The 23610-nt window shown below is 39.4% G+C and overlaps 4 protein-coding genes across 10 annotated transcripts in view; 2 read left to right on the top strand and 2 right to left on the bottom strand.

Annotated features, from left to right (window-relative positions):
• LOC144044806 (sorting nexin-16-like) overlaps positions 1-4019 on the bottom strand; it is a 10884-nt gene extending 6865 nt beyond the window's left edge. Inside the window, exons 1-2 of the mRNA XM_077559442.1 lie at positions 3872-4019; positions 1515-1595 (exon numbers count right to left, since the gene is read on the bottom strand). Coding sequence (XP_077415568.1) covers positions 1515-1588 — 74 coding nt within the window. The 5' untranslated portion in view covers positions 1589-1595; positions 3872-4019. The remainder of the gene's footprint in view (positions 1-1514; positions 1596-3871) is intronic.
• The window catches only part of slc35a3b (solute carrier family 35 member A3b), a 16460-nt gene extending 603 nt beyond the window's left edge, over positions 1-15857 (top strand). Inside the window, exons 3-10 of one of the 6 annotated variants that reach the window (XM_077559434.1) lie at positions 1072-1337; positions 1570-1656; positions 4521-4596; positions 5055-5177; positions 5278-5452; positions 5856-5974; positions 13310-13443; positions 13630-14683. In XM_077559434.1, the coding sequence (XP_077415560.1) occupies positions 1072-1337; positions 1570-1656; positions 4521-4596; positions 5055-5177; positions 5278-5452; positions 5856-5974; positions 13310-13443; positions 13630-13723 (1074 nt within the window). In that variant the 3' untranslated portion in view covers positions 13724-14683. Of the gene's footprint in view, positions 1-1071; positions 1338-1569; positions 1725-4520; positions 4597-5054; positions 5178-5277; positions 5453-5855; positions 7111-12470; positions 13127-13309; positions 13444-13629; positions 14684-15031 lie in introns of those variants that run through there. The other 5 variants (XM_077559438.1, XM_077559437.1, XM_077559439.1 and 2 more) reach the window with 5 other exon arrangements.
• On the bottom strand, positions 9300-22338 carry fam78ba (family with sequence similarity 78 member Ba). Of its 2 annotated transcripts, none has more exons than XM_077559441.1 (3): positions 21130-22338; positions 20583-20862; positions 9300-12152 (listed from the first exon to the last, which is right to left on the bottom strand). In XM_077559441.1, exons 1-3 carry the CDS (start codon positions 21465-21467, stop codon positions 12027-12029), a joined length of 744 nt encoding a protein of 247 aa, XP_077415567.1. In that variant the 5' UTR covers positions 21468-22338; the 3' UTR covers positions 9300-12026. The 2 variants fall into 2 exon arrangements, with proteins under 2 accessions (XP_077415567.1, XP_077415566.1); XM_077559440.1 differs by lacking the exon at positions 9300-12152 and adding an exon at positions 15250-16831 and having other exon boundaries at positions 21130-22294.
• The window catches only part of cmpk (cytidylate kinase), a 9656-nt gene continuing 8310 nt past the window's right edge, over positions 22265-23610 (top strand). The window contains exon 1 of the mRNA XM_077559444.1: positions 22265-22544. Within this exon, the coding sequence (XP_077415570.1) occupies positions 22401-22544 (144 nt within the window). The 5' untranslated portion in view covers positions 22265-22400. The remainder of the gene's footprint in view (positions 22545-23610) is intronic.

Below are 23610 nucleotides of genomic sequence, written 5' to 3'. Positions count from 1 at the left end.
CCCCATAAAAATAATCCAACCTACTGAAAATGGAACAAAATGGAACAAGCTTGTCTTTGTTTTGCTTGAGAGTGATTTTCCTCAGGTGGCATTCAGCAGTGGATTTTTGGCAGGGTTACAAAACAACAATTTGCTACCTGGTATGGTTTTCGACGGGATAAAGGCAAGACCTGTCACCGTTGTTGTTGTTGTCGTTTGTATGGGGAATTTGTGCCCCCTTGTAGAGGAACCCTCAAGACTGCGGATGGTCACAAGTGTACTCGTTACATTGTAAAAGTGAATAATAATAATAATAATAATAATAATAAAACTTTATTTGTATAGCACTTTTAAAAACAAGTGTTTACAAGGTGGTCTGACAAACCAACTACAATAAATAATAAATCCAGATCATAAAATGCAAACAACTACTAAAGCAAAATAGACAAATACATACATGCACATATACGTAGAAACACACATAAACACATAAAAAGGATGTTAACCCAAAGGCAAGGATAATCCGAGGCAATACAGGAATCCCACAACCCAACTGAGGAGTACCGTGTAAAACAATATAAAACATGTAAGTCCTAAAATAAAATAATGTTCATAAATGAACAAATAAAAATAAATATATAAAATAAAATACAATAAAAAGATACATAAGAACCACATGATTAAGAAACAAGAGGAGAAGACATCAACAATTAAAATCCCATCTGATTGAACAAGGTGGTCACTTAATAGAGCACAGTACTTGACATGGCGTGAGAAAAAAACTGATTTGCTGGAGGTCAAAGCACCAAAGTATGGTCTTGAGGAACTGCAAGCAGACCTTCATTAGCGGATGATGTAAAGTTAGTAATCACAGCTGTTAAGTGAACACTTGGTGACTGCCTTCAACCCAGATGGTACGTGTCTGGTGACCCGAACATTATGTACGGGTTAACTACCATTTAATAACCAATAAATATTCTAATTAGTTCCAGTATCCTATTGCTCTTGGACTCATATGTAGAGTTGATTGTCATTTGACATAAGTGGGCATCATGTGTAAGAGTTTTTTTTCATTCTTGACTTTTCCCCAAGGACTCTTCAGAATCCCGCCAGGAAGAGTCCTCCACCATGGTGTCCTCCATACATTCCAGGAGGCTGAAGAATCTGTCTCTGGGGGTTCTGGTGTTACAGACCACCTCACTGGTGCTCACCATGCGCTACTCCCGCACTTTGAAGGAAGATGCACCCCGTTACCTCGCCTCGTCTGCTGTGGTGTCCGCCGAGGTGATCAAGATCATCGTCTGCACCCTTCTGGTCTTCATGGAGAACAGTGAGTACAGTCGTCCCTCGCCATATCGGTAAGCTAATACTTGCTCCTCGTATGCATGTTTTGCAATTGGTATAATGCATGAAGCTTTAAAGTACATCTAAATAATAAAGTAAATATGGTTGCTTATTTCTGTCTATCACAGGTGGGTGTGGAATGTAAGCTCTGTGATAAAAATAAGATATTTGTAGTATGAGTTCCTCAGTACCTGACTGTGTCTTCGTTCCATGTCTGGCTGACAAGACTCTCTCTGTGTCGGGTAGATTTCAGTGTGCGGGCCATGAACCAGCTGTTGAAGGACGAGATTGTGAGAAAACCTCTGGAGACCATGAAGCTGGCCATTCCTGCGGGTATCTACACGCTGCAGAACAATCTACTCTATGTTGCCTTATCCAACCTGGACGCAGCCACCTATCAGGTTACACTCGTGCCAGTTCACTGCAACAGTCGACCGTGTTTGTGTGTGGCTACCCTGCACTATCTTGAGGGGGAGTAAATGTTTTAAAGAAGACTTATTATGGAAAATTTACTTTTTAATTGCTTGCATATAAATATTTGGGTGTCCATCCAGCAACTAAGAAATGACACAACCAAGTAAATCTTTTGTTGGCTGTCTATTTGCGAAAATGTCTACATGCATAGATCTACACATTAATTGGCAATGTACAATTTGGTGGTTTGTGGATAAAGTTCAATAATAAAAACAAACAAACCATCAACTATTATAAAACTCAGACTCGGGTCAATTAGTGGAACCCAGAGTTCAAAGCAAACATGCATAGTGAATCAGCATGTAGCTGTTACGCTGCACGCAAATGGAATAAGCTGCCAACAGAAGTGAAATCAGAACCAAGTATAAATGTTTTTAAATCCGGGTTAAAAACTATGCTACTTTCCCATACCTATGATCAAGATCTTTCAAAGCATTTTTAAAATCATATTGGTTTGCCGGAAGACTAGGAGTGAAAGTGGGCCGGAACAGTCCGGAACTGTGTTCCGGTAAAAAAAAAATCGTTCCGGTCCGAAAATATGATGGCAACTGTCAAAACCCCACCAGCTCCGGTCTCTGTGTATCTGAAGAGTCACGTCGATGTGTGCACGTCGGTGTTTTTGTACATCATTAAAAAAAAAAAAAAAAACATTCTGGCTGCGCAGCGACCTTCAGGTCAGGGAGTTCCGGAAAGAAATTTTAGCCACTTTCACCCCTGTGCAAGACTCAAAATTTTCAGTAGGAGTGAATGTGAAGGTGAATGTTTTTGTTGTTGTCTATTTGTGCCCTGCCCAGTTCAGGGTGTACCTTGCCTCTCGCCTTAAGACAGACAGATGGGAGCATACTGGTTTCTTGTGTATGAAATGTGTGATCTAAATAAAGCTTCCTTGCCTCACCTATAAAATTAACCAACAGCCATTGCTTTCTGTAGGCATAAAAAAACAGGAATGAAGGAGAGTGACTATCAATAAACAAACTAGAGTAGGCCTGAAATACTTCCTGTTTTCTTCTTTTGTCAAAATTACAGTGTAAAACAAAATAGCCATCTGCCATTTATCGGCCAAGAGTGAAATTACACCCAAAATAACAACAAAATGCCTCCACAAATGAAAGTGCAATAAGTGATTTTGCAGTCTTTATGGTGGCCAGTGTTGGGAACATTACTTTAAAAAAGTAATTAGTTATAGTTACTCATTACTTGCTTAAAAAAGTAACTGAGTTAGTAATTGAATTACTTCATAATAAAAGTAACTCGTTACCAGGCAAAGTAACTATTTTCACTTTTTAAAAAGATGTATTATATCAAACAATTAGTTTATTTTTTTAATATATATTATTATTATTATTATTATCATTATATTTTTATAAAAGGAATTCAAATTAAGTCCAGGCTATATAGGGTATTTTCATTTATTGTTGTGATTATTTATGTCACACTCACTCCGTATAACATATTATATAATAATAATAATAATTTATTAAATTTGGAGTGGTGATGAATGTTCTACCACTGCCAGTTACCACAGCAATCAGAATAATAATAAAAAATAAAACGGCACATATTTATATTTGTGGCACATATGTCATCTATAGGTAATTTGTAGACAGTCCTAGCCAGTCCCTCCAAGATTTCAAGGGCAATTTTTTGATTATTGCTGGCAAAAATGATCAATAATAGATCAAATAAATTGCCAATGCTATTAAAATATACAGTGCTTAATGCTATCATGGCCAAAATCATAACCATAACTTACTGCTATATTTATTTACTCCTCAGAATCATCAACTTCCACTTGGTCGCTCTGAAAAACATGTACTTTTGAACACTTTCAAATATGAGAGTATGGTGATATATCTTCAATTCTACACATATAAAGACGTGTTTAATGATTGATTTACGTCAGAAAACTGCCCAACTCTAGGCTTAACATGCTTCATTCACATACAAATGTCACTCCATCGCCTCCATGAGTGTGAGCATATTTCAACACTTTTCACGTGTTTAGCACTCGTGAAATAAGAGAAATACAATTGTTGGAGCTTTTAATTACACTAGGCGTGTGGCTATTACTTACTGGTATCTTTATCGCTGTTCTGGTGCTTGTGGAGTCGCAATGTGGTTCTTGGTGGAACATCATGTCACTCTTTTCAAAGTTGTCAAAACAGTTCCAGGCGAGGACGTGGACTCTTTGCTAAAATGCTAAAATATGCTAAGCCTTAAGGTACTGAAGGGAAGAGGACGACATGTCCGTCACGTTATGACACGCTTCAAAATAAAAGTCACTACACATTTCAGCTCTCAAGACACTTTTATTGTGACAGGTCCGACAACAACATTGCCTCTTAACTGTGCGCAAATTACATTTCAGAGCCTGTCACCGCACAACGTCTTGTAAGATTACTTCGAGCCTTGAAACTAATAAATTGTAACGCAACACATTTCTCATACAATCACGATAACGTCGTTTCAAATATGGGGAAAATAATTTGTTAGATTAGTCCGTTTATGAAAACACAAAACAAAAACACAACAGAGTTACCTTACTCCGTTAGGTTAATCCCTGGGCGTTATTTTATTTTGAAATGGCTTGGTCAGAACCAACAAAAAGCAAAAAAATGGTCAAATAACGCCCAGGGTTAATTAAACGCTGTTATTCCCTATACTGATGGTGGCTCATGTATATGTTGTAGTTCTTTTTTTTTCTTTCTTTCTTTTTTTTTTAGATTTGGGAGATTGAGAAGTGACCATAGGTGGTCAGCCCTTAGCTGTAGCTGTCATCATCATTTAACCCAAGTTCAGGTCAGCCCTTCCCTCCTTGCTAGTATATTTTAAGACTATACTTAGCGTATGATAAAGCTTTGTTATCAAGGTTTAATCAATCCGCCGATACCTGATATTTTCAGAAAGTAACCCAAAGTTTACAACTGTTACCCTTTCACATGCACTAATAAAATGTCGATAAGGTCAAGTGAAGAAATGCCCACACACATGAAACACATTTACAGTAACTCATAGTGTTAACATTTTCGACACACGTAACATTTCGTAGTTTATTGTTCTGTTGCAAAAGAAGACTTACAGGCAGGGTTCTGGGAAAAGTTTTTTTTTTTATGTATGTTTTTCTATGTTATCCTTGGGGGTCTTGAAATGCAGAAGTCAAAAATTCAATCCAAAGATAAAACTAAGCTTGTCCAAAATACAACTACTAACGAGACCATCCAGGATAGAGTAACAAGTGTGATTTTCATTTTATTTAGGTCACGTACCAGCTGAAGATTTTGACCACAGCGCTGTTCTCCGTCTCCATGTTGGGCAGGAGGCTGGGTTCCTATCAATGGCTCTCCCTTCTCCTCCTTATGGCTGGAGTCACTTTAGTGCAGGTAGCCACTCAAAACTGTAGAAACACTCGTGTGTGGGTGCTCAAGTGACTTTACATATTGAGTGTAGCCACAAATTAATCTGATTTTGTTTATGTTCAAGTGGCCCATGGCGACTGGAGGAGATTCCGAGCAGAAAGTCCTCTCCGGCAGCATCCAATTTGTGGGTCTGATGGCTGTGCTGATGGCATGCATTTCCAGTGGCTTTGCTGGAGTTTACTTTGAGAAGATTCTCAAAGAGACTAAACAGAGTTTGTGGGTTCGCAACATACAGCTGGGTGAGAAGTTTTCTTATTTGTCGGTGGCTTTTTTTAAATTTATTTATGATAAGCCATATAGATGGACTTGTCATTCGAAGATGTAAATAAATTGCCAGTCATTGCTTCAGAAAGTATGTTGCCTTGTGGTGATTGACTGCAGACGAAATAATAAACATTACAATGCTGTTAATAATACAGTGAACTATGGCTACATATGTGTAGTAGATACAAAACAACCAGAGTAGGTCACTGTGTGTTCTTCACTGCACAGCTATTATATAATACGACTTCTGCAAGCTTAAAAGCTACTTCCATTGTTAACGCTAAAGATTCTGAGAGTGTGGATGTGAGTTTAAGATGAGGTGATCTCACTCAAACAAAAAGGGACAAACAAATCAACACGATCATTTGTTTCCTAAAGGTTTGTTCGGGTTTGTATTTGGTACGATTGGAATGATGGTGTATGACGGCCAGCGAGTGACACAGTCTGGAATGTTTCAAGGCTACAACAAGATCACCTGCACAGTTGTTGTCTTGCAAGTACGAGATTACTTTACATTTCTATCTATCTATGTATCTATCTATCTATGTATCTATCTATCTATGTATCTATCTATCTATCTATCTATCTATCTATCTATCTATCTATCTATCTATCTATCTATCTATCTATCTATCTATCTATCTATCTATCTATCTATCTATCTATCTATCTATCTATCTATCTATCTATCTATCCATCCATCCTTTTTTTTTCTGGAGTGCTCAGTATTGTTCATTCGGTAATTTTACCGATTTGACATGTTATCATCATTGCTCTCCTTTTTTTTCTCTCTTTTTTTTTTAATATATATATATATTTTTTCTTTTTTTTTTTGTATTTTTTTTTCTAGAGCTCAGTATTGTTCATTCGATTTGACATAATCATTGCTCTCCTTTTTTTAAAAAATAAAAAAAATAAAATGTTTTTTTTCTCTTTTTTTTTTTAAAATATATATACATATATATACATATACACATATATATATATATATATATATATATACACACTTTTTTTGTATGTGGGCGAGTATGTGTATGTGTATGTGTGGGTGTGCGTGCGTGCGTGCGTGCGTGCGTGCGTGCGTGCGTGCGAGCGAGCGTGTGTGTATTCATCAGTTCACCTAAAGCCCATTAAAAAAAATCCCATACTAATAATATAATATAATAATAAATTGCCAAATGCAGAAACATCAATGTAAGCTATCACGATGTAGTGGCTCTCGCTAACAGACAGAATTAAGTAACCAGAATTAGGTTAAAAAATTCTATATACGTAGACCATGTTTCTAAAAATTTTGATATTTGGTTTTTATTTGAGGCAGATATTTTTTCCATTAAAATGTGATTTATGAGGAGGTTAGACCATTGGTCGATATTCAGAGTTTGTTTATTTTTCCAGTTAACAAGAATTGTTTTTTTTGTGATAGTAAGGGCTACAAGTGTAGATTGAAATTGTTTATGTGGTAAGTCAGTTGTTGTTAGGTCACCTAGCAAACACAAGTTTGGAGATAAAGGTATCCTACAGTCCAAGATAGCGGAAAGTTTTTCTAAGACTTTAGTCCAAAAATACATAACCAGAATGCATAACCATAAAGCATGAACATAAGTGTCTGTAGTGTTTTGTAAACACTGGAGGCAAATGTCAGAGTCTGAGAGTCCCATTTTCTTTATCATATATTGAGTAATGTATGTTCTATGGATAATTTGATATTGGATTAATTGTAAATGTGTGTGTTTTGTCATTTTAAATGCGTTTTCACAAACTTGAATCCAAAAGTCAGATTCCGGTGCTATAGACAAGTCTGTCTCCCATTTTGAGATGGGTAAAGACATTTTATCCGTATATGAAAGTAACTTATATATTTTTGAAAGTTTTTTTGTTGTTGTCGGAGAAAGCTTGTTAATATCTTTAGCTAAAACAGGTGGTTGGAGTGTACCCTGAAGTGTTGGAATTTGTTTCTTTATCATATTTTTAACTTGCAGATAATGTAAAAAATTTCCATTTGTTATTTTGTATTTTTGGAGCAAGGATGTATATGATATAAACATGTTATCTGAGAAGAGATGGTGGAGATGTGTAATTCCTTTCTGCTCCCACACACCTAAATAAAACGATTGGTTGTTAATTCGAAAGTCGGGGTTATGCCATAGGGGAGAAAGCCCACAGGGCTCCACTTGGGCTTTTGTAATTTCTAATGCCTTCCACCAAGCAGTCAGGGTGGCGGAAATCATTGGGTTTTTAAAACAATCATGTCGCTTAATTGATGTTGTAATAAAGAGTAAATCTCGAAGTCTGAGGTTATTACAATCCTTCTGTTCTAGTTCCAGCCAACAGTTAGTGTCTCTGTTGGGTTGTGCCCATAGAACGATATATTGTAGCTGGTTGGATATATAGTAGTACATAAAATTTGGTGCCTCTAGACCACCTTTGGATTTACTTTTCTGAAGAGTAGATAGACTAATCTTTGCTTTTTTTTTATTCCAGTAAAATTTTGTAACGGCTGAGTCCAACAACTGGAACGAGTTAGCCGTAGGTTTAAATGGAATCATTGAGAAAAAATAGTTTATTTTAGGTAAAACTTTCATTTTAATGGTGGCTATTCGTCCTATTAAAGAAATAGGAAGATTATTCCAGCGCTCCAAGTCACTATGAATGTTATCCAGAAGGGGAGAAAAGTTTAAATTAATTAAATCAGTTAATTTAGGTGAGATTTTTATGCCTAAGTATTTTAAATTACCTATAGGAAATGAGTAGTGTGGGTCCTGGCTTGCAGAGTTCCATGGATTTTCTGTAATAGGTAGAAGTGTTGATTTTGTCCAGTTAATAGAATAATCTGATAACTGTGAGAATTTAGTTATTAAGTTAAATACTTCCCCTAACGAAATCGCCGGGTTTTATAAATAAAGTAAAATATCATCGGCATATAGATGAATTTTATGTTCTGTTACCCCTGAGTGAATTCCTTGAATCCTTCTTTCCTGGCGTATGGCTATTGCAAGTGGCTCAATAAATCCCTGTCTTGTGCCTCTCTGTAAAATAAAGCTCTGAGATATAATCCCATTAGTAGTAACTGTAGCTTTGGGAGAAACATATAATACTGACACCCAGTGGATAAATGATTTCCCAAAGCCAAATTTATTTAAAACAGCAAAGAGGAAGGACCAGTTAACTTTGTCGAAAGCTTTTTCTGCATCCAACGATATAATAACTGCCTTCTTATCATGCCGCTGTGACATGCTAATAAGGTTAAAGAGCCTCCTAATATTATTAGTAGAGTGACGATCTTTAATAAAGCCTGTTTGGTCGCTATGAATAATTGTCGAGATTACTGTTTCTAGTCTAGATGTGAAAGCCTTAGTGATAATTTTAATATCAGTGTTAATTAGTGAAATCGGACGGTAACTAGATGGAAGGGTGGGGTCTTTTTCTGGCTTTAATAAAAGTTTAATTGCTGCTGTATTCATGTGTGGATGTATGTAACCATTAGTTTTAATTTCTGTTACTATTCTTAAGAATAGCGGAGCAAGCATTAACCAGTAGTGCTTAAAAAATATAGCCGGATAACCATCTGAGCCAGGTGCCTTGCCATTAGGCATACTATCTAGAGCACTGTACAACTTGTTTATAGTAAGTGGCGCATCTAACATATCTTTATATTCAGTAGTTAACTGAGGCATATTTAAGCTACTGAGGAATGCCTCAATATGCTCAGGGTTAGGCTTGTTAGTTTCTGAGTATAGGTTGCGATAATAGTTATAAAAAATTTGATTAATTTCTTCTGGTGACTGTGTACATTCACCAGTTGTCCATTTGATAGCCGTTATAAGAGATTTTTCCCGATTGCGTTGAAGTTGGTTTGCAAGAAATTTACCTGATTTGTTATTATATTCAAAGTTGTTGTATCTCAATTGTTGTATTATAAACTCTGTCTTTTTAGTTAGCATATCGTCTAACTGTATTTTTGTATTTTGTAAGTCAGTCCATATTTGGTCATTTGGGTTTATTACGTACTCATCCGTCAGTTGTTTAATTTTATCTTCCAAGTCATTTTCTAATTTTTGATCCTGTTTCTTTTTATAAGATGAATATGATATAATTTTACCTCTAATTACTGCTTTCCCAGCTTCCCAGAGAAGAGATGGCGATAGGCCTGGAGAGTCATTTATTTCCAAAAAGTCTGCCCACTCTTTCCTTATAATTTTATCAAACTCTGCATCGTTTAGCAGTGAGATGTTAAAACGCCATGTTGGTGGTGGTTAAAAGGTACAGTATAATCAACTTGTTGGGAAAGGGAGACTGGTGCATGGTCGCTAATAATAATAGGATGTATTTTTGTAACAGTTTTATCAGCAATAGAGTTATTTGTAAGAAAATAATAAATTCTTGAAAAGGACCTGTGCACAGCGGAAAATAAAGTAAATTCCTTCTTATTTGGGTTTTTAAGTCTCCAGCTGTCGACGAGGCCAAAATCATCCATATATTCCCCTATTACTTTAGTAGATTGTAATCGCCTTATACATGTTGTGTTATTAGAACGGTCTATCAATGGATTTAAGACGTCTCCTCCAATAATAATAGTAGAGTTCGCTACTAAATCAAACAGCTGAGAGAAAAATTCATGGAAAAAGGCCAGATCATCATTATTAGGGGCATATAAATTGCCAAATGTCTATATTTTATTAAATATACAGTAGTTACCTGAATAATAATGTATCGGCCCTCTGGGTCTGTTATTGTATTATTTAGAGTAAAGAGTAAATTCTTATGTACGAGTATACAGACTCCTCTTTGTTTGCTGTTATAAGGGGCAGAGTATGCTTGGCTAAAATTCTTATCAATAAGTAATTTTTCTTCAGATTTTTGTAGGTGGGTTTCTTGCAGGAGGCAAATATCTGCTTTTAATTTTAAGAGTTGGTCTAAAGTTTTTATTCTTTTTGCTTCTGAACGAGCGCCACAAACATTCCAGGAAACCAGAACTAATTTATGCATACAAACAATATAGGCTCAGTCCTGTGTAAATATCTGCATAGGCCATTTGTCAATACTGGCATGTTATAGGATAGAATCAAAGTAGTTAGGTGATTTGTATAATTTGTGTAAAATATGAGGAAATGTGTAAGTAAATATAACAGTGAAAAAACGGGTAGGGATGTGAAAGTGAAGGAAGTTAGTGGGGAATTAAACAACATTAAAATACACCAGTAACTGGTAACCCAAGCGAGATTTTTTGTTTAAATCTACTTTTAGATATAGTTATGTGTTATTATTATATTTATAATATAGCCTAAACATAATGAGTATTCCTATTTTAGGTTTTATAACCACATATACAGTATATGTATATGTATACATCTAATAATCAAACAAAGTTTAGTTCCATCAATGCCAATTAGAACAGCCAGGGAGTGGAGTTGGGGTTCCGGAATAGTTGGCCATCGATGTATAGTTTATCAATGACCATCATAGTCCGTTTACATCCAGAAAAGTTTCTTTTAGCATTTTATTTTCCTTTTTAACGGTTTCTAACTCCATTCCAGAATCTAAGTGGTTAGGTGGTTTATGTAATTTGTGTAAAATATGAGGTGACGAGTAAGTAAATATAACAGTGAAAAAAACGGGTAGGGAGGTAAAAGTAAAGGAAGTTAATGGGGGATTAAACATAAAAATACACCAGTAACTGGTAACCTAAGTGAGATTTTTTGTTTAAATATACTTTAGATATAGTTATGTATTTAATAATATATTTATAATATCGCCTAAACATAATGAGTATTCATATTTTAGGTTTTATAACCACATATACAGTATATGTATACATCTAATAATCAAACAAAGTTTAGTTCCATCAATGCCATTTAGAACAGCCAGGGAGTGGAGTTGGGGTTTTGGAATAGTTGGCCATCGATGTATAGTTTATCGACGACCATCGCAGTCCGTTTACCCTCCTGCCTATTTTGTTTCATTATAGGAAACAGTACCTTTCGCCGCTCATTAATCTCTCTCTGGAATTGGTCGTTCATTCCAAATGAGGTCCCTTTAAGCTCCCGTCCTTTACTTTTAACAAATACTTTCTGTTTAAAATGCTCAAACTTGGCGATAATAGGACGGGGACTGTTGCCCCTAGGGGCTCCAAGCCGATGTACCCGGTGAAAAGAGATGTTATTTACCGACTCCTGAGTAATTTTTAACGATGTCGTCATAATTTTTTTATTCTCAACCTCTGGATTGTCAGAGGTATTCTCGGCTATTCCTGAGAATATTAAATTCTCCCGCATGCTACGGGATTGAATATCCAGAACAGTTTCTTTTAGCGTTTTATTTACCTTTTTAACGGTTTCTAACTCGGCTGAAACAGTCACGAGTGTAGAGTGTAACTCGGCATTGTCTCGTTGGAGATCACTTACCTGTTGGCTGAAGAATTCCATGCTTACCTTTAATTCTTTGACGTCCTCGCTGATTAGGGAGAGGACCTCTAATTTTTTATTTATGGACTCCAGCATACTGACCGAAACCTCCGTAGTGGCTAGGTTCTCCGTGTCCGTCGCTGAATCATTTTTCCTCTTTTTCGAAGGTTTTCTCGACAGTTTCTCGACGGAAGGATTCTCCATCGCGCAGCTGTAAAAATATCCGTCGATGAAGCGTTCGAGGTCCTCCACGTTGGGTGGTATTCCAAATCTGTCGGATGAAAAAGAGAGTGAAAAAAAAGAAAGGCAAGATATATGATGGTTAAATTTGGATTAGTTTAGTATAATAGAGCTAATTCTATCTTAGCAGCAGGGCGCCGCCTGTTGGGGTTTCCCGGTCTCGCTGTAGGTCTCGCGATAGTCACAGCATCTCGCGCATGCGTCCAAGCTTCAGAATCAGAGTCTGCGTCTCTATTTTTTTTTGTATGTGGGTGAATATGTGTATGTGCGTGCGTGCATTCATTAGTTCACCTAAAACCTATATAAAAAAAAAAAATCCATACCGTTTCCCTAAACCGAACACTTACAGCCAGAGTCGTGAGGCCGTCAGGAAACCCGAGAAAGGACCAAAGAAAAGAAAGGAAAGTGAAATCCAGCTCCGACCAGACACCACCCACCAGGCCACCAACCAGAGTCCTTCACCAACCCCAGAGACATCTAAATTTCAGCAAATCAGGGAGACCTCAAGAGACCAAAGGAGAGACTGAGGAAAGGAAGGAAGAACAGACGAAGCAGAGTGAGATCCACAGACACCAGCCTCCACCGATTCAATGACCTGAGGAAGATTGTGTCTGAGTTTCGATAGATGCTGGTGTGGTGGATCTGGCGTGCATGAAAATCTCCACCAAAGAGGGGAGCCGTCGACCCCCGCCAGGACAGAGCAAGCGCAACACGTCAGGGCCCCCCAGGCCGCGGCAGCACCAAAGGACGACCCCCGGGCCCCGTAGGGGCCACCGGCCGGAGAGCAAACCCAGGAGCAGGAGCGCCCCCCACCCCAACGCGGCCCGTGCCCCCAACCCAATGCAGCAGGACGGGGGACTGCAAGCCTGCCAGGAACCCCACCCGCCCACAGCCCCCGCTCCCCCCAAGCCCCCCCGCCCCATCCACCCCAACCCAATCCCACCCGCCCCCAGGCCACCAGACACCCTCCCGCCCCCAGCAACCCCCCCCCCCCAAAAACAAGCCGCCCCTCCCCACATCCATCCATCCATCCATCCATCCATCCATCCATCCATCCATCCATCCATCTATCTATCTATCTAATGTGGAACTTTGCTGTTCATTTCATTTGCATAGTTTGTTGTTCAGAAGTGCCCGTGTTTGGCTGTATTACTCCCACTGGTTGCTATGTGTTTTGTTTGCCTGCAGGCTTTAGGAGGCTTGGTCATAGCTGTGGTCATTAAATATGCCGACAACATTCTGAAAGGGTTTGCTACCTCTCTGTCCATCATCGTGTCCACACTGATCTCATATTTCCTGTTGGAAGACTTCAATCCTACTGGGTAAATGCATGCTTGCTAATGACAACACACTCCATCCAGTGATTTGAATTGCAAATGATTGCTGAGGATGTTGTTGATGTTGCATCTTTAAAAAAAAAAAGAAGCTGCTTTTAGTTCAGTCTGTGTACATATGTTTCTCACATATATCACCCTTTTAATCCCTCTGCTATCCCCTGGTGTTGTTAGTGTGTTTTTCACAGGGGCAGCACTGGTTATTGCAGCCACATTTATGTACGGCTATGAACGCAAACCCGCCAGTGGCAGTGCTGTAAAAGTATAAAGGAAGAAGAAGACCTCCCCCCGCCAGCAAAACACAAATGGAGCAGGACTCTGTGAAGTGTGGGAACAAGTTAGATATGTGTTGTTACTGACAATCTACAATGACTCTGAAGAGATATGTCCCTGCATCACTGCAACTTTGCCCAATGAATGAGAAAACAGTATATGTCATACATGATGCTGTGTTAAAGAAAGATAACACTATAATAAAAAGTATTGTGGTAGCTTATTAAAGATGGCAGGACTGGATATTAGAATTTTAGCAACGGTTCGGTTATTGGATACAATGAAGTGTTTGTCTTAAAAGTTAATGTTTATCAAGGTTAGTGTGCCAAACTCATAGAGAAAAAAAACTTGGCTGAGCTACCATATAGTGGTGAAATGACGAGCAAAAATACTGTTGAAAATGCTGATGAAAATAAAGAGATATGAGACAATTAAAAACATCACATATTCTGATGTTATTAATTAAATTCCACATGAAGGTTTATCTGCGATTGGCTGGCAACCAGTTCAGGGTGTACCCCGCCTACTGCCCGAAGCCAGCTGGGATCGGCTCCAGCGCCCCCTGCGACCCTTGTGAGGACAAGCGGTTAAGAAAATGGATGGATGGATGAAGGTTTATGTGCTGAAACAAATGAATTACAGACCCTGTAAAGTAAATTCGATATGGATTTCCCACTGTATAAAAAGAAATGAGACACATTTCTAGCATGGAGTAAGCTAGCTAGGCTACTACCGCTAAAAATGCATCTTCCCTGGATGCAAAAAGCTACAGAACAGCTTGATGGCTTTATTTAAATGCCAAACTGCTTTTTGTGTTACTCAGGCTAACCTAATTTGTTAAAAGGTAAAGCAGAAAGAACATATAACGAGCAGAAATCATGCTCTCAAATGTCTGACGTAGTGTGAGCCGCGGGCTGAAAAATGTGTCGATGTGTATAATAAACGCTTAACTTGATCTATTTTGTTGTCCAAACACCAAGACAACACCATGCCTGTTAGCCAGTTAGTTCGTTGAGCTAGCTGATGGCTAGTGCCTCTTGTCTCAGCATGGAAAAGCCTTGGAATGAAATATTCCAATCACTGGAGGTTTATGAGATGTGTGGACGTAATAAAAATGCTCGATGTATGAACGTATTTGATCGACAGTTGACAGTCGACACGCCCAAAACGTCTGGAAGCTGAGAGAAGGCTTGATTTTTCATGATTTGGAAATCTCGTTTCATGTACTTGGCATTTTTTGAATTGATTTAAATTCCCTTGGATATGTCAAATTTATAAGATATTTTTTATTTTTACTCTACAGAGACTTACCGAGCTTTGCCCTGATACTTCAAATAGAAATAGATATTGGACCTGTGCACGCTCGCACTTTCACACACGCGCACACACAGATAAAGACTTTGAAAACTGTTCTGTAGTTCCAGTGCACTCTGAGAAACCCAAACCAGTCTCTATAGCAACAGACAAATGTTGCTAAATGAGTGGCGGTGCAGCAACACACAATACATGGTGAATCAATAAAACCTGCCAGAGCATCTTTTCAGTATTTACATGATTGTAATGGCCATTTTATTCAACAAATACCCTTACAAATAACTGAAGATGATAACAGTGAAACTGATATTTTTCAGATTAGTTTTTTTGTTTATACACTCAGACAACCTTTGCATAGTTGTGGCCTTCAGAGCAAATGAGCAGTTTGGAATGGAGGTAGTGTGTGCGTGTGTGTGTGCTGAGGTGGACGGACAAGCGCGAAAGGAGGCAGATGGGAAGATGAGACATGAACCTGGAGAGAAGCACAGATGGAGGATAAGCCATGTGACTTGTCTGTGGAGTGGCAGGCAAAGCCGTGGACGCAGCTCAACATGAACCGGACCAGAACCGTGACACGTGAAGGCTCTAGTTGGTGATTAGCCACACACACAAAAAAAACACTGCTACACAGCTACTGTACCATAAGATAACAATGATTTTTATCATTGTCAAAATATGTTGTGGTTTACAGTAATTCCACTCCGAAGTAACAGGAGGATAGTCAGATTCCCTGATTGTCTGTAAATATATGTACAATGTATGTTAGCAATGTCTTGGTATGATGAGTTGGCCTGGTTCGACCCACATTCACTTGACTAATTCTGTCACTCGCACTTGTTTCAGATATAATAAATATGACTGTTCTGTGTAATTGCCATCATTCCTATTTGAAGCATTATGAATAATATCCTCAATATGGTAGCAGGTAAAGTTACAATTAGAAATGAAATAATGTTTTCTCTATGAATTCATTGTGCTATAAACCCCAGCAGATGTCTTTTTCATTTGTAATTTTCATACTGACTTGTAACAATAATAGTCATCATCTTAACTAAAAAAGATTAATATAATACTTAAGTGTCTTAAATAATCTGAATACATTCTTTAACTCTGGTAATGAGTGTGCTGATGAAGGCCTTTAATGGCACTAAGGAGGTATCATCAGCCTGCGGTTTGTTTTTGGCTGATGTGACGTCTGAATCACAAACGCTTTAAGGAATACAAAACAAATACAAGTCTTAAATCGTTTCAATGACACTTTTGCTCACTCTTATCGCATGCAATAAGATCTACGTAAGGATGCAGGATGCAGTTCTTGTCGGGGCTCAAATCCCTCTGCCGCCACAGCTAAAAAGAGTTCACTTGTTGTAAAAATGCTGGCAAAGCTTTCGAATGGCAGATCTTGGCCAAACAACACTTGATGCAACACCAGATCTCTGTAGATGTCCATTCGGACTCTGACGCTTCACACATCAGTTCCTTTGTTGGTTTCATCACCCTCATCTTTTGTTTTGGCAAGAAGAAACAACTTTTGTTTGGGAGTCTCTCATTTTGGCGGTATGACGACTAGCGGCGCTCCTCGCCGTGGCCTCCACATTAGCACTTGGGCGTCATTGGCGTTCGGCCTCCCCAGGGCGTTGGGAGGGATGGGCTCCTGGTAGTTGAGGATGTGCGGCTGCTCCTGATAAGGCCGACCTACCAGCGAGGCCCGTGAGCCCAGTGGCATGTCGGGGTCGACTGCAATGTCTACCCGCATACGCCACCGCACTGTCTGCAGGACAATTCGTTCCTGAAAGAGTACAGGATGGTAACAATGAGATGCATAATGCAGGAAAACACCGATAGCTTTGTTGAAGCCTCATCTAGTTTACCTTCTGAATTATAACTTTTAATACAATCACATCCCAGTTATGAGGGTGTGCACACTAATGCAATAACATTATCTCAGTTGTTTATTTTTATTTCCTCTCTGACAGAGTTTAATTTTTATTTTTTGTTATTACCTCACAGAGGTTTTACAGGTTATGTGCCACCAATCACCATATAGCCACTATTTTATTTGTTTATTTTATTCCAATTGCTGTAGTAATTGGCAGTGGTAGATCATATATGATATCTGTCATTATGGAGTCAGACAATTGTGTGTGTAAATCTAGCCTGGATATAATTTGAATTCCTTGTACTCAAAATAATAATAATAATAAATCCAAATTATTTTATATATATTTTTTTTTAAGTAGTTACTTTGTCTGATAATTAGTTACTTTTACTATGAAGTAATTCAATTACAAAATTCAGTTACTTTTTTGTGTGCAAGTAATGAGTAACTATAACAATTTACTTTTATAAAGTAACATTCCCAACAGTGGTTGTAACTTGTAAGTCACATTAAAGGATCTTTGTGCAGTTTGTCACTTTTTTACTCGCAACTGCCACCTCTGGCCCAAAGCGTAATTGCAGCATCTGTGTCAGGCTTCTTCATGGTGCGCGTGCGAGTACGTGCATGGTCTTAAAGCGACAGCCACAGTTGACACTTGAAAGGCATGACTTTAAATGGGGTAACAAAAATTCCGCCCCTCTCCAAAGAAACTGTGGAGTGTGCAGGGTCCGCACACTCTACTATAAAGGGAAGATAAAAGCTGATATGTGCAGTCAGAGTAAAACAGTCATGCTCTTCGTACTCATCTGGGCATTGGTGGAGCATGCATGATGTAGAAAAAGCTTAAACATTACCTTTTTAAATGGCACAATGCACCTTAAATGGTGGCGAATGTTTTAAAATGATTTGACCTAATCTAATTTTTTTATATCCATAAATCTGGCATTTGAATGAAATGTGCAGACTGTCCAATCAGATTTCAGCCTCTATTTGTTGCCAAGCCAATTTAATCTGCCAAGAGCCTTCAAACTCAGTAAAGCTGGATGACTAACTATCAACAATCAACTATATTAACAATGGGACTCTTTCTTTAATCAGATTTCAAAATCACCTCACAATAATGTCAGCATTTTACGCTCTCTAATTGGTCAAAGCAAAACTGTTTGACAATCACTTTTGCGTGATGTTATCTTGCATTTTTGTATTTATTGATGTTTTCTATAATTGTGACTTGATTGTAGTGGTGTTAAGTCCCCACTGAAGGCCCAGGTACGAAATGCACGGACCTCCACTGAAAAATACTGGATACATTTTAATGGTCTTATCATCTAATGAGTCATATAGTTTACTATAGTGCAACTGGCCTGAGATCAATTTCCACTCAAAGGCCCACACTCACTAATAACTCCAACACCATGTGACTGACTGGCAACCAGCTCCAAGGACATTAGCTGGGATAGTCTCCAGTCCTTACGGTAATCCGGAACAAGGTAAACAATACAGAAAAAAGATGGATGGAAGTGTTTTGTAATTGAACGGCTCATGGGCCATGCAGTGGCAACAATGAGGTTCTTTACCTCCTATACCAGAATGGAAGGTAGACAGATTACATTTGAAAACAAAGTAAAGATATTTTACCATCAACCTAAACATCTTCATGTGTCTTTGGGTTATGAAATAGTAATGCTTAGTAAATTGGTTAGCACTGCTGCCTAGCAACATGAAGTTCAAATCTCTGTTGACTTTTCACTTGGAGTTTGCGTGGACGGATTTTAGGTGGTGGTTTTCTCTTTTGAGCTCCTCTCAAATGTCATTCAATTTATGACATAAAAATGCACAAGGCAGTGCAAGGAGGTCTCCAATTGCCCACATCACATGCGGGGCCGACTATTCTTCAAGAGAAGATATTGCAGTTTACCTGTAAAAATGCACTATATATGCGCCAAGCTCATCTCCTGGACCCAAACAGAGTCAATTTGTTTCCACAATATCAAGCACGTTGTGCGCTCCGACCATCCTGATTTTGATACAAATGAGGGACCCACAAAGACAACAAGGAAAACGCTCCGTTACGCCTTTTCTACCTGTGCAAAGTCTATGAAAATACCAAAAGAAAGAAAACACCATCTACGCTCACAGTTAGACTGTACTTTATGCTAGACTTATGCTGGGCACGAACATAGGGCCCTTAATGTCTATATATGTACACTGCAAAAATTTCTGCTTTGATTTCACAATAAATAATCAGATATGTTTTGCATTATGCAATAAGAATTCCAGCAATATGCTGTGAAATGTACTCACAGCAATTTACTGTAATTTCACATCTGTGATATTACAATGCATTGTTGTAAATTTTGAATAAAAATATGACACTGTAATAATACTGTTGAATACTGTGAAATCCTTGCTTTTTTTTTTACTGTGCTGCTGTGATATTACAGGCCTTGTTGTGATATAAAATGTTTTTGATTGCAGGATTTTACCATCAAATAACAGTTAAATGCTGTAAAATCCAAGGACATTATAGTTTATACAGGCATTCAATGGAATATTACAGGGGAAGTTAATTACAATAAATTGCTGTAAAATAATACTGTTAATAGTGAAGTGCTGTTTTTTTTTTTTTTTTTTTACAATGTATGCATTCTAATCCTGGGTTTAACCTGCTTCTTTTTCACCTATGTTGTCATCTGGGATAGGCTCCTGCTTATACCGCAGCCTTAAAGCAACATAAAGGAACTTTCAGTTTACGTTGATTATGGCGGCACCATATGAACAAAAACGGTATTGTTACATCTGAAGGAAGACCACATTTCCTATGAGGACAAGCCCATTGTGTCGTGAAATCTGGGCCAATGTTGATCCTTGACTGTCATCTGGAGTAGCTTTTGACGTATGCCATAAAGCAGTCAGCACATTTGTATCTTTTTATGTGGCAGTGTTCCTAGCATCCTCCTCAAAGTTGCTTAGTGCCAGTAAAAATGATACAGACCACCTCAGGCCATGGCGAAGGTACCATTCAACTAGTTTAAAGTTGATATTTCATCAGAAGAGTTATGAAAATATTTTATTAACTCCTTCACTGCCAATGACGGCTATAAACGTCAAAAATGTATTTGAACTATTTCTATTAGTTTAACATTTCCCCCCCACTTTTGTCAATTAGTGTATGAAAACCTAGAATTGTTTTATTGTACATTTAGAACAGATATAACATTTGTGATTAATCGTGAGTTAACTACTGAAGTCATGCGATCAATAACGATTGCAAATTTTAATCGCCTGATGCCCCTAATTTTTTAAATAATTTTATCTTTTGTTTTTTAAAATCGCGTCAGGCGATTACATTTTTTTAATATTAATTAATCGCTTGACTTCAATAGCTAACTCACGATTAATCACAAATGTTATATCTGTTCTAAATGAACAATTAAAAAAATATAGGTCTCCATACTCTTGCTATCAAAAGTGGAAAAAATGTTAAACTAATATAAATAGTTCAAATGAATTTTTGACGTTTATAGCCGTCAATGGCAGTGAATGAGTTAAGGTTGAAAAGCACCTTAATGCTACTTTAAGGCTAAGAGCTATAGAAAATGGATGGATGGATTGATGGATGGAGTTGAAGTTGAGGCATTTTCCCATGCTTTTGTCATACCTTGGTGATAGAGTTCATGGCCACCAGCCATGTGATGAAGCTCTGATCCCTGGTGATGTGGGTTAGCATGGGCGTGTTGCTGTTGCTGATGGGAACGGCCCAGGTCACGCTCGGGTAGAAGTTGTCATTCATGCTGACCGTCAGGCGAGACGGTTTGGAGGTGGGACCGGTGAGGGTGACCGTCTCAGTGGTGTTGCCATACCACGGGTAGCTGACTCCATCGGAGTCGCTGATAGCCTTCACCCGACCCTCACGCAGCTCTGGTAGTTCCCAGCTGGACCTTATGGCAGGAAAAGGAGAAAAGGACACAAATTGGATGCTCTGCATAACAAAACCTCTGTGCAATACAGTAATCACAGGTAATGAGTAACTAATTGCTGTCAAACTGTTGTGAAGTGAGTTGAGTCACCTGCCACCATACAACAATCGTAGAAAGCCTATCTCAGGCCAAAGCAAAGAAATAAAAAATCAATCCTACTCGCCGGCTTTTATTTAAAAAAAAACTTTTAATTCGGTTCATTTGTATCACAAGACAGCACTTACTTACATGCCAATATCACCATACGTGTTGTAGAACTCCATCTGGGTGCAAGCTTGAATCCAGCCCACCACCCAAGTTTCATTCCGGGGCACCGGTGGCATCACAACTCCCGCTGAGGCCCTGAAGTACGGCGTCTTGTAGCGAAGCACGATGGGCGAGTTCTCCTCAATGATGGTGGGACACTGGTCAATTGAGGCCGAGACTTCATACACCACGATATTCTCCCGTCTGATGCGGGGCTTGCACGCAATGCTTTGAATACATCCCATAGTGCAGGTGACCAGCAGAGTGAGCAATAAACAAGGGAGCATACGACACCTGACCAGCATGCACATCAGTCCCATTCCAGGTTCCACCCTTGTCTGTAGTAGAACCAGTCACCATTCATCAAATGTAAAAGCAGCCTGCGTGGGAAAATATCTGGGGTGATGTGGAGGTGAGAGTGCAGTAGGGACTGGGGAGGAAGTATCACAGATCTCTGCAGCCTCCTCCCCCTGGTGTGCCTCCTGACTGCCGCACTGCCCTTGGCGCTCGTCCCCACAAACTGCAATCCGGCCTCCCCGAGGCTGCTTCTGATGATGCTGCTGATTCAGATTCACCGCCGTGCGTCCGGAGACTCCTTTCTTCGGAGGCTCCTCGATCCTGCTGCTGCTGCTCGGCTGCCGGCTTCGCGCTGCTGTCATGTCAAGGGGCGGCCGGGCTGACAGGTGCGTCAAAAGGAAACAGGGTGGGGGGATTGGATTCCTTTTGTTTGCCTACATTCACGTGGTGCCCTGGAAAGATAAAACCTCCGCTCTGCATCACTAAATGAGAAGAAAGCTCCGTCAAATGAAGGCCGGCGAAGCGTCTTGAGAAGGAGAGGCTGCCGCTATTTTAAAGCCCGTCTGTCTGTGCTGTGCTCCCATTCTTACAAACGCATGAATGGTGCATCATGGACGGAGGCGAGATAAACGTGGAAAAAACATCCGTCGTCTCTCGATGCTGATACGGGAGAGCATCCTTTTTCTTCTCGGTGCGCTCGGGTTTTGGAGGTGCTGATGCTGGAAAGCCAGGGGAGTGGCGTCACCCGACCTCTTCCTTGGGGGGGGGAAAAAAACACGCGTGCCACGTCACAAGAATCCGAAGCTCTCATTGGACGTCGAGCCCCAATCCGGAAGTGGTGTCCTTCGGCTTCTTTCACTGGTACTGACACACATTCAACGGCTAGCCGAGCTGCTGTTCGTCCTCCCTTCCCGAGACGTGCTGTTTGACATTATAGGGGCCAGCGTGGCCGGTTTATGATCAGCCGTTTGGTGAATAACGTCGCGCAGAGGGTGCCGAGCCTGTTGTCCCGGGTGTGTGCGATGAAGACGCCGCAGGTCGTGTTCGTGCTGGGCGGGCCTGGTGCCGGCAAAGGCACCCAATGCGCCAAAATCATCGAGGTAAGGTACAAGAGATGTCGAGAGTGATTTAAATACCTTTTATGTGACGTCTTACCATAGACCGTGAACAATCACGAATAAGAAATGGGTATTATCGCCGCTTCACTGACTTCCAGCCGTCCTCTAAAAATGAACCTGTGCTATCTAGCTGGCTAGTTGGCTAATTAGAGATGACAAAAGTACACACGCCCTGTATTTGAGTAGTGTTTGTGCGATACTTTGCTTTACACACAGAATATGAGAATAGCCAAGTATTTCTGAATAACTGAGCCTTAATGCTCTAAAACTCGCTAAAATCCCATCTGTTGAATCAGTACCCATATATGGTCAAAATGAACCAAGCTGTAGAAGCCACATTTGTAACCATATCAGTAAGTTCTGTTAGCAGGTGTTGTGTAAAAGGGTCAGTGTGTCTGTGTGGGTTTTACTTGTCCATGTAACCTTTAAATCAGCCCCCACACAAAGACAACAAGCCATCCATTCAATCATTTTCAATCACAGGGCACCGTTTTCTCACAAATTTATACGCAGACATGCCATATTGCCATTCACTGAGTTGGTTGAACTTTCTTCCTATGAAGATGATATCTATTGCTAGTCTGCCTAGTTTTCTAACTTGTACAATTGCATACCCAGTTGCTCATCTGTGACTGTATTTGTGAAGTCCCACAATGAATCACATGAGCTCTCACGACAAAAAAAACTAACATTTCCAGTTTGGAAGCAAGATCCAGCCAACCACCACCAAATCAAAACAATACATTTTATACACTTACAGCATATATTGTCAGTGACAGTGTATACAGCATGTGTTTTTTTCTGGCAGTGTATTGGTTTGTGTGTGAGAGTCAATGGCCTGGGCACATTCGGACAAGCATCGACAGCCATTCACTCACATTCGCACCTAAGAAGAATGTACAATCTTCAGTGCTCTACCATGCATGTTTTTTTGAGTTGGAGGAAGTTGGTGAAATCCCACGCAAGCACAGGGAGAACGTGCAAGCTCCTCACAGGAAGGTGATTGTGCTCAGCGGTCAGCACTCATCCACCGCGTTACCTGATACAC

This window comes from Vanacampus margaritifer, chromosome 2 (assembly GCF_051991255.1).
Source record: "Vanacampus margaritifer isolate UIUO_Vmar chromosome 2, RoL_Vmar_1.0, whole genome shotgun sequence".
Lineage (NCBI taxonomy): Eukaryota > Metazoa > Chordata > Actinopteri > Syngnathiformes > Syngnathidae > Vanacampus > Vanacampus margaritifer.
Note: the sequence above shows the minus strand (reverse complement) of the source record. Positions and strands in the feature narration are given on the sequence as shown.